This window comes from Syngnathus acus, chromosome 1 (genome assembly GCF_901709675.1).
Source record: "Syngnathus acus chromosome 1, fSynAcu1.2, whole genome shotgun sequence".
Taxonomy (NCBI): Eukaryota; Metazoa; Chordata; class Actinopteri; order Syngnathiformes; family Syngnathidae; genus Syngnathus; species Syngnathus acus.
The window spans coordinates 8,737,577-8,749,115 of record NC_051087.1 but is presented as its reverse complement, the minus strand read 5'-3'; the positions used below and the strand labels follow the sequence as shown (position 1 = coordinate 8,749,115).

The 11,539-nt window shown below is 40.1% G+C and overlaps 1 protein-coding gene across 1 annotated transcript; it reads left to right on the top strand.

Annotated features, from left to right (window-relative positions):
- Window positions 1-6,626: 6,626 nt before the first annotated feature.
- On the top strand, window positions 6,627-11,484 carry dusp5 (dual specificity phosphatase 5). Its single transcript, XM_037257139.1, has 4 exons — window positions 6,627-7,134; window positions 7,833-7,966; window positions 8,601-8,820; window positions 10,735-11,484. The coding sequence occupies exons 1-4, from the start codon at window positions 6,771-6,773 to the stop codon at window positions 11,139-11,141; spliced, it is 1,125 nt and encodes a 374-aa protein (XP_037113034.1). The 5' UTR covers window positions 6,627-6,770; the 3' UTR covers window positions 11,142-11,484.
- The last annotated feature ends 55 nt before the right edge of the window (window positions 11,485-11,539 follow it).

Here is an 11,539-nt window from a genome sequence, read left to right as displayed (position 1 = left end):
ACCTTTTGAATTTGTCTACACTGTTTTTGCCATTATTCACATGTCCTGAGTGTTGTTAGTCACCTATATGTTGAACAGAGGGTGTGTTTTACCGAAGTCAAATTCCTTGTTTGGCACGCTCAAACATGGCGAATAAAAACTCTTGAATCTTGAATCTTGAATCTTGAATTTGTGTAAGGGAAAATTTGTGACATTTCCTTTCATTACCGTAACATACTCCGGGGTTTACATACACAGTGGCTGTTCTCAGAATCACGACCTATCCGCTGTATCGGGCTCTGGGTAGCCATTTTCTTGTGTTACTCAAATATGTGGTGAGTTAGGGTCATCACCTTATCATTAGTATTCAACATTTATCATTTCACTGATACATGAAATATAATCCTAATATAAGAGTGACATTTACTAGTACATAATTCCTAACACAGCCAATTCTAATGTTGCATTTTTTTTAATTTTTGTAAAAGATGGCTGCTGTATACTCTAATTTCTTCATGCGGGATGAACAAAGGAATATCTCATCTCATTTGATTGGCACTTATGCATGTATTACTTTACTTTTACTGCTTGAAAAGTAATACAAAATTATTACATTATAAGTGTACAGTCCTGACTTGGAATCTTGGAGCAGAACTTCACACTCGGTGTGTATTCTATTCTTAAAGCATCATCCTGCCTGGTTTCTTTTGTGTAAACTGTATGAACTCTAACTCTGACTTCCTTCCTCATTCTTTATTGTGAACCACTGCAGTGACATGGTGTACATGCATGTCCATTTATTCATTGTAAAAAGTTGAACTTTGCAAAAGAGTTGCAACGGTGTTTGCTATGGAAATGTCAAGTGTAGGTGTTGATGTGATATTTGTCAGTGATCCTCTCACCTTCTAATGTTCTAAGCCAACATCCTGTCGGAACAGGAAGAGGCTCTGGGAACGGATTTAGTGCAAGAGGAGCCATAATGTCTGTGATGATGAGAAATATGGAGCAGAGGTCCTTTTGGATAGAAACAAGAGCTTTGTGTGATGTTCCATGTATGTAGGACAAAGTGTTATATAATATCTTGTATTTTGTATCCTACTGAAAAATTTATCCAAAAATCAAATAGTCAGGTAAAATATATTTTTGCTTCATTAGGGAGCAATTGAAAATATAAAAGGGAAAATAAAACATTTCATTTAATACTGACTGACCAGTGTTTCCCTTCTTTTATAGCAGTTTCTATTTATTAACTTCTCATTGTACATAGCAGCAACTTTCTTGTGTGTAAAGATTTTTCATGGGAATTTTTAAATACAAATACGGTATATATTTCAGTTTCAATTTCACATTTCTTGTATTAAAAAAAATAATGGCATTAATTTAAAAAAAACATTATCATCCTTTGTGCAACTTCAATTGAGGAGCTAGCATTTTTGCAAGTGACATTACAGGTTCATGGCTGTGCGTTTATGAACTTAGACCAGTTGAGAAGAGTAAGACCAATCTACTTTACACTACTATAAATTTTGTTCAAACTAAAATGAAAACACCAATATTTACTTCATTCAACTTCACTAAAACACTACAAAATATGACCGTTTGGACTACTATTAGATTTAAATTGTTAATTTTGCTATGAATTATTCTGGCAGCAACTTTTGCAAATAAACATGAGAAAAAAATGCAAGAGTAAGAGAGTAAATATTTTGAATGCAAGAAACAACAATAAAGCCTCACCTTGTTTATAGGCAATTATGACACATCTTTTCAAGTGTGAGCATGCAAGATTACCGTATCGGCTCATTTTCACAAATGCACATTCAATATGTGAAAATTATAATGAACACAAGATTTCCAATTAAACCCAAACTACAGAATGACACTGGACACTATCCATGTATATGTGTCATGAAGTGAAGAATACAACAACACCGCGTAGAATTCCTTAATGAAATCCCACCACACGCATTCCTCTGGAACGCAAACAACCGAAATGTGTCACATCCCCAGGCCCGAACTATTTTTATCTACCGAAATTTCACTTGGAGTGACGTTCTGTGAGAACAATAATGGATTTCAGCCAAAGGGTGAGCTTACTTCTACTGCATTCGCATGTATTTATTTGATTTCTCTGCCCTCATTTGTCTTTCCAAGGGATTGGCTCGTCTGGAAGAGTCAAGTCATAACGGAGCCGAGTGTGTGGGACTGAGGAGTGACTCAAGCCTTTGAAGCATGTGCGTATGTGGCTGACTGTGTTTGTGTGCATGTGTCATATGTGCCATCAGATCATGACTTGAATTCATACATGCCAAACATTCCTGTTGTATTCGGAATCTGGCAAGAGACTGGCAATCTATGACATGCAACTTTCTACTCTACAGAAAATTCTGTGCTGCAGCATTTGGCTTCACTATACGACATTTTTGCAATTGACCATGAAAATGTGCTTAGCCGTTCATCTGTGTGGAAGTAATCAGTCACAGTAAAGGAAGTAACCAGATATTTGCTGCGAGCCATGTCTAATAAATTTTTGAAACATTGATATTTTGAAACTTGGGTGCAAACTGTGATCGTGTCATGTGATTGAAATGAGTCACACGGCCTATTGGGACATGGAGGCAAACTAGGAAACACCTGTGCCGCTGAGGAGGGGGTGGGCCTATTGTGTTTGGGTGCTTTTTATAAGTCACATGGAAAACGGGACTATCTGGACAGGAAGTGGCATGACGCATTCGCATACCATACCAATAGCGTCTCCAAAAAGCATTATGAAAATGAACAGTCTGACAACATTTGCATGAAAAACATTTGACTAGAACACTATGTACCTCTTGAGCAAAAACACCCCCACTCAGATGAGCATACTGGATTGTACAGTGCATTTGAGAAGAGAAAAAAAAAATCGTTCTTCATCCGTCCAATGATTTGGCAACTACAAATTCATGCATATTGGGAATTTTAATTAATTAGCACACAATATATGTAGCAGTGTATTAGACATGACAAAATGAGATACAACTACTGTAACTGTATTCACCAGTCGCTACACATTTTCACTCACAATGAAGAGCTTTGGGTAAACCAAACACATCAGCTAACGTGCTCTTACGTGCAAGTTAGCAAGACACACATTAACTATGTTTGATCTTGTCATTTGTTGACTTCCATCATCACCACTCCTTTGTGCTCGCAGCCATGCTGCAAGAGTGAGAGCGAAGGGGGCGGGGCAGTGTTTAAAAGAGCGACAGGTAAAATTCAAATTAAAGTAAAATGTATTCATTAAAAATGTAATAAATAAAAATTCACATTAAATAAAAACACCCTAGTAAAAAGGCCATAATTTCTTGAGGAAGAAAAAAGCGAAGCCCCCTTCGGGGTCTATTTGTTCACGTGCCTGCAACAAGAGAAAATGAAAATATCACAATACTTACATGCAAATCTTCTTTACCTTCTGTGAACTAATATTATTGTGAATTGGTTCGATGCATTAAATCGTGTTGAATTAAGTCATTACATTTATGTTATTATTAAAACATTGTCGAGTGCTGGTTGTTGCTATTAAAATGCATCACACACAGTATTGTTTTGTTTTGTTAGGGACCGGATGAATTACTGGTATTTCCAGAGTAATTTCTGAGAAATTCCTGGAAATCTTCCACATAGCTCTGTTTTTATGGGTATGACAAAACATGCAAAGGCTTCCATTCATGTCTAATTAGTTCTTACGTCACAATACAATTACGGTAACAGTCATGAGCTATCAAGGAAATTATCTAAAAAGATAAATAATGACATAGCTGACTGAAATCCTGTTCCCGTGTAGGAGCTCATGCTGCTCATGTGTAAACCAGCAGAGAGGGAGAGAAATGGAGAAAGCTTTCACAAAAGCAAGCAAAAGAGACATTATGTTTGTCTGGCTCACACGGGTCCACTGTTGTTATTTACAGCTGACACCAGCAAACCCCATAATGAAATGAGGGCTCGGGAACGGATGGTGGGCCTCGGCGCACTCATCAGCCGTGATGTCACAAGCCCAGATTAGACCTGACCATATGGCACACTGCCTGCTAGCCCGCTTAGCCTCAGCCTTTCAGACATCTTTCCCTCCATCCAAGCCCACACCAAACATGCACAGCACTGTCAGACTGGTTTAGCGATTTATTTGGCTTCTTCAAACAAAGCCCACTCTCTGCTTCGCGATGCCGTGATGACCGAGATTTTTACCTGATGTCTGACACAATGTTACCACGGCTGAACATATGGAACAGTATGTGGTATTCATTTGTCCAATGGTCCTTATAAGCTTCCTGCTAAGAATAGCGCTTACTCCACAGTAATACAAAGTAATTTAATTAATTGGCAATTTTCCATTTTAAATATGGTCTGAGTAGGTGTTTGTTTAGACCGACTCCAAGGACACTCCCACACTGTGCCGGAACCTCGGGCTTGGCAGAAACCAGTCTGGCGAATTGACAAACAAGCCTTGCGCTGTCAGGTGATCAGGTTACACCATCATTTTTTATATGGCACAACATTTTCTATGTGAATAGGACCGTAAAAATATCATCATAACCACATAGGCAGATGCAGAACCTCTTGTAATGTAGAAAAGGGTTATTAAAGGGTTTATTAAAATCATGAAATAAATTCAACACATATCATTGCTGTCGAGCGGAAATCCCATAGTCTAAATATAAAAAGTGCATCTTCATTCACAAATCCATTGCTCAGTCGCCATGTGGTCTGTTATAATTTTCATATCATTAGGCAATAGCTTGTGAGCAAATCAATTAACTCTCTTGGATACGGCAAGTGTCAGTGTTAGAGAACTCCACCTCTTTTTGACTCCTCGGGTAGCCTACAATGTTTAAAGCCAAACACACAGCACCTATGTATGACCCAAGCCCGGAGTCCTGGATTGATTGCATGTCATGTGAGTGCACACAGCGGGACATTTTAACCTGTTAGTTCATTTGTCGGCTTAGGCTTACATGCCAGAGGATGTAAGGCGGGTTCATTCAGCTATACGTGGGCCTAGGTGGAAGTTAATGTTTGCCACTCGTCAAGCCGCTGAGCTCTCTGGGAAGTCTCCTATAGCACAACAAGGCAGATTAGAAAAACAAAACGTTTTTCATACTAATGACTCCCCCATCAAGTTGTATTTGCTTATGTTCTGTTAAAGAACAGAGCTGTGTGAATAGTTAATAATATTGGCCAGTATACATAAATAATAGCAAATCACACTTTTAAGGGCAGTTTTTCCCATTTTATTTATTAGAATATTGTCACACACAACATGCCGCAATAAGATAATCAGATGTCGGCGCCAGCTCTCATACTACCTCTCAAGGCTGAATAGTCGCAAGATGACTCCACCATTTTGTCAATACTGTTTACTCATAAAAACAACACATATATGGGCAGAAGAGTTGTTCCTCTTTGAGGTAACCAAAATGTCAGCCACAGCCCTCATACAATTCTACAACCACAGTGCTGATCATGGGCAGTAACAATAAGTTGTTGGAGATGAGCTAGTCAGCTTTCTGACTACTGTGGATGTGCCCTTGGGCAAGGAAATACTCCTCCCCAAACACACCCTCCTGTATTCAAGAGGAACAGCTTTTTCTTTGCATGCCTGTACATGTACCATCTAGTACTCAAAAATTGTTAAATCAATAGCTCTCTGCGAACATGTCAATCAAAATTAGTGGTGAGCAGGCAATGACTGCTCTGCTGGTCTAAACAAAATAAGAAGCACTGACCTACATTTATGACCTAAATTTAAATATTTCTTTCCATCATTATTTCTTTATTCCAAAAAATCTATTCTCTTCATTCAGTAGCATATTTTGGTCTACTATCGAGCCACGTCAATCTGTCGAGTGCCTTCGAAATCAGAAGAACAGGTTGATGTTGATGTAACTAAGCAAGGAGACTGATTACTATTGGGTATGTTTCTCATAATGCCACGGGATATGCACAAGTCACTAGCCTGTGGCATTATGGGTAAAGAAATAGAACAGAAATAGTGCACTGCAAACAGCAAAACACCAATAATTGTAAACACTGTTTACTTGTTTAATTTTAGAACATTTTTTAATAATATTGGCCAAATGCTAAAAAATTACTAAAATATAGGCCAAATGCTAAATAAGGTTTTTGTTTTACATACACTTGCGCAAGTCAATATCCCAGAACAATATGGCATTGTTTGTAGTATTAAAAAGCATACTTTTTTTGCACAATGTCTACTGAAGATGTGTTTGTGAATAATTGCATCGGGTGCCAAGATGACACCAACGACTGTAAACAAATTCCATGCGTGTTCCTCTTTGCTCAGAAATATGATTCACATTCCCACACCGTGAACGCTCTTGTGCTCATCTGTGGTGCTTTCAATGTAGTCTGTTTTGATGAGATAATATCACAAAAATGCTTCTCGAAACTGATCTTGGAAACGAGTGAGAAGAGGACGTGAGATGAGTAATAAGAGTTAATCAATCGCTGCGGCACGTCACAGAGAGGGAGGAGTTACGCAACTGCCGTCATCCTCGCGGGTGGGTCTTTAGCTGCAACCACGCCTCATTGCTGTCCATATATGGCCCGTGACGTCACTCACAACGAAGTCCCATTCACTAGAAAAAGACTCCGCCGGAATCCCCTTGGAGGCAATGTAGGCACTGAGGCGCGCTGGGCTCATCGTTCGCCCGCAGCCACTCTCATTCAGGAATCTACACGCATTCTTTGGGCAATAATTAATGTTTTAATAATAAACATTAAAAAAAAAAAAAATGAAAGTGTCCAGCATCGACGGCCGCCACTTGCGGAGGATCATCAGGAAAGAGCGGGGGAGCTGCCTTATCGTGGACTGTCGACCTTACTTGTCATTTACGAACTCCAGCATCAAAGGCTCCGTGAACGTCAATCTCAACTCCGTGGTGGTCCGGAGGTCGCGGGGAGGACCGGTGCCTCTGCAGTTTGTTATCCCGGACGAGAAAGCCCTCCTCCGGCTCCGGGAGGGGAGCATATCGGCAGTGGTGGCTCTGGACGACCGGACGTCCCACTGGCAGAAGCTCAAGAAGGACAGCGTAGCACAAATAGTAATAAACACCTTGACGCATGTGGCCAGCGGGACCAAGATTTGCTTCTTAAAAGGTAACGAACTTTTTTATTTTCCCAAAGAAAGAAAGAAAGAAAGAAAGAAAGAAAGAAAGAAAGAAAGAAAGAAAGAAAGAAAGAATAGTGAAGATAATTAGCTTTTACGTGTCAATGACACTGACATTATTTTATCGGAAATCACGCACAATCAGTCAAAGCGATGACATTGATGCCAATGTATTACATGTCATTGACACCAAATCTTTTTCCTTTGACAAAAAAAGTAGAATAACCTAAAATCAAATTAATAAACAATTGCAATGACGTTTTTCAATCGTAGCTACACAATCTCTTTTGGCCTTTTAAAACAACTATATGATCGGTCTTCCTCCTTAAACGAAATGTGCGTCAACGGAGCCGATGAGTCAGTGCTGACAAATATGAACAAATTGTGAAACCGACTCGCTGTGGCAAGAAACAATTGAAGATCGAGAGGAAAAAAAATCAAAATAATTAGCCGGGTTTGTGATCATGTGTTAAAACACCTCAATTTCAATTTGTCGCCTTTACATCCTGTGGAAGTGAAAAGGATTAGCGAACTCCAGTAATTAATGGGGCTTTTATAATCAGTTTATAATCCGGCGCTAAATCTGTTTCATAAACTCTGTGGTTTCACAAGGTGTGTATTCGTTTGTTAATTATTTTAAATTTAATTCTTTGTGCCCCCCTTCTCTGCCACCCCTTCCGTCTCACAGGAGGATATGAGAACTTCCGCACGCAATACCCTGAACTTTGCACTGAAGTGAAAAGCATCGAGCTGAGCGGAACCGAAAATGAGAAAAGAGCCAGCAGTGAGAAGCTTGGTCACCACAAACCAGATTATGATCAGGTGAGGGCAGCACATCATCATCCACCCCAAAGCACCTTCCCCCAACAACACACACATCCGTCTTTTTCTGGCACAACATCCAACAGAATAATATAACACTAGTGGTTTATATTTGGCATACCGTATTTATCTGTTTACAAACATACACGGCTGTGACATTTTGTGACCGATTTGCATCCCATAACGAAAGTAGGCCAGATGGAGGAAAAACACACCCTTTCATCCATGACCTTTCCAATATCTCAAATATCGATCTACTATATTATGTGATTGTTGTTGAACAGGACTCCTTCACGATTCCTATACTGTAGTGAAACAAATCGTAAATCATTCAATCGAGTTACCATCCCAACACTATCAGATTTACGAGGTGTTGCTCATGTTGCAATCTTTTAACTCTTCTTTTTGACTCCACGACAACATTCTTACAAATATCATATGACAAGTGCAACATCAAGTTCCACATAGCAGCTTTACAATCATTTAGATGGGAGAAAAGCATATTGATTTGCTTCAGGTTGACAAGTTTTTAATCAGATGGATGCGTCTGTCCCAATATCACACCTTGTTGTCTATTGGGCCTACTTATCTTGACTCACATTTGGTTTCCTCCCCACCCATTTCTCACTTTCAGGGTAAACCTGTGGAGATCCTGCCTTTCCTCTACCTCGGTAGTGCCTACCACGCCTCCAGGCAGGACTATCTCAATGACCTTCACATCACTGCCTTGCTCAACGTGTCGCGCAAAGACATGCAGCCCAACAAGGTCCACTACAATTACAAATGGATCCCGGTGGAAGACAACCACATGGCAGACATCAGCTCCCACTTCCAAGAGGCAATAGAATTTATCGGTGAGTTAAATCTTTTAAGATGACTGTCCAACCCGTTTTTCTCGGGGCTTCCACCTGAAGGTTTATTTCGGATTCATCATCCTACATGTTTATTTCTTGTCTTGACTCCCCGCTCAAAATCGTGTGCTCAGCCAGACTATTTGGCAAGGGACATATACGCACCATCCCAAGGAAAGAGCTTTCCCCAAAATAACACCACCTTCATCTTCTGTATATTTATAGTTGCAGATTACACGCAAGGCTTGGAAATATTCTGTCTGAATTAGGCGACTCCTATGCATAGGTGTTTATTTTTAAAAGGCGTCTTCGTCAGCCTCAAATAAACCCTCACTGCGCCTGCCTCCTACCATTCACAAATAGAGGGCTCCAAGAAACCCAGTGGTAATCAGTTTAGCTTGATCGCCTACCCCCAAGCTTCCGCCAACGCAGCCAACCAGTCCCATCCATTCAGGATTTGCCGAGGTGTTGACGCCCTCCTGGTTCTTAGCTTTAAAAAGATATTCGCATGTTGTCATGGCCTGCTCGCCTAATCTCCAGTGGGTGTGGTCGTGCTGTGAGGTTGAATGAGGTGTAACACACCTCGGCGGCGGTTGGTTGCTCACTCACAGGTGGGCCTAAGAGCAGCAGCCTGTGGTGAAAAGAGTGTGTGGGAGGCTGACGCTGGATCATAACAGCAGCAGCAAACGACGCACACAACGTGTTGGTGCTTATTTATAGACTGGAATAAAAAGCAAGGACAAAGCCCAGCCAGGAGCTACTGCACTGACCACTATTGGTTGGCTGCTATTGTGTATTGTTTGAGGATGCAGCCTACATTCAGTCCTCATTACATAAGAGAGCTAATTGTACCAGGAGCAGGATTAACCTACATTTAGCCTACAGTAGCTCCAAGTTTCATCTACTAAGCTCCTGAGTTAGTTCAATTAAGTGGAGATGATTGACAGTTTAAGGAAGGGGTGGCTAAGCCTTTTCCAATTTTGGGCTATTTTTGGTCTGACAGAATTTATGGCGCAATAAATGATTATATATTATGAACATCTCAAGGTTAAATGTGATACGGATGTTTAGGGGATAAAAATAAATGTTGTTGACCTTTGACTGAAAAGACAACACGACCAGCTTGCTCATTAAAACAACCATCAAGGCAAGTGGTCCACTGGAGCTGATTGAAATGACCTTTAAGTTAAAAAATTCTGTTAAAGGTTCCATGCCAGTTTTCTCCAATTTTTAATCTAATGGATTTGTGAGATAATTTGGTGTGGAAAATAAGAAGGATTGCCTTTTCAGGTTTCTTTTTTTAGACGGTGCCGTTTTCTCATTAATGTTGAAAAAATATTCAGTATGTAAATAAGCTTTGTTGGAATTGGGGCTGCGGTTCTTCTTAGTTTTATATGAAAAACACCTTTCCTCTGATTGGTTAGTTGCCGATATGCAGGTGTTTTGTCACTATGTTGGAAAACAAATTGCGTATTACTCTACTACTCCGAAAAAGAGAAGCTCGGAAAAAGCAAGAACTATGATATTAGTCGAACTGCACGCTTCGCTACGACATGGTGGGTAGCACCCAACACCCACAATGGTTTAGGAGGACAAGTGTGGAAAAATGACACTGATTTAAAAGAATAAAAATATACAAAACCTGGTCCCTGCAAAGGTTCTCTGTGGGTTTTGCCTTTACAGCTGTGATATATGTATACTTAGTGAGTAGCAGTAAATGGCAGGTTATTTCTTCAGTTCCTTCAAATGTGATTTATTATTTTCTATGCACCCCCTACAGTGTTCCCAGTTGTCCATTTGAATGTCCCATTGCGATTGTAGAGCTAGGTTTGATTTTTAATATTATGTAACCTGTTTGAAGAAAATTGCACATCCGTGTCCAGTGATTGACTCGTTTGCATTTTGTCCTGTGTCCAGATCACGTAAAGCAATCCGGGGGAAAGGTCCTCGTCCACTGTGAAGCGGGCATCTCTCGTTCCCCCACCATTTGTATGGCCTACATCATGAGAACCCAGCAGCTGAAACTGGATGCAGCATTCGATATCATCAAGCAGCGCCGGGCTGTTATCTCACCCAACTTCAGTTTCATGGGTCAGCTGCTGCAATTTGAGTCAGAAGTCCTTTCGACAGCTCCTGCTCATGCAGCCACACCTGAACCTGCCACTCCCTGTATCCCAGAGTCTGCTTCCTTTTTTGCCAATGACATCACCACCTCCTTCAACACCAAAAACTTTGAGCCATCTGTATTCACCCTTCCTACCTCTTGCCTGAAGTCTCCGGTCCATCATCAGTTCAAGCTGAGCCCAATAACTGCACTGCCTTAAAAAAAAAAAAAAAAAAAAGAACTGCGACTGCTCATAGTCTTACTTGAAAAGGAATCAAATTTAAAAGCTCCCCGTGTGCCTGGTATTGAAACCAGCAGACCAGATTGGAGATGAGCAGTCTAAATTGGTGGTAGTACACATTTCATAGGATGACACTGATGCCACTGTAGTGGCAATAGCACAGTGATAAAACTGCAATATAACATGCCTTAGGTTGATAATGTGATTTATATGTTCATTCACAAATACAGTCATGCATTGGAATCTAATTTATTCAAAATTGAAATCTTTGTGATTTTTTCAATAATGTTGATGTTAAAAGTGTTTAATAAAAGTTGAAAACCAAAGTTGTTGTTATACAATCATTGAATGAATGTCAAAGGTCGAAAAAGTACTTA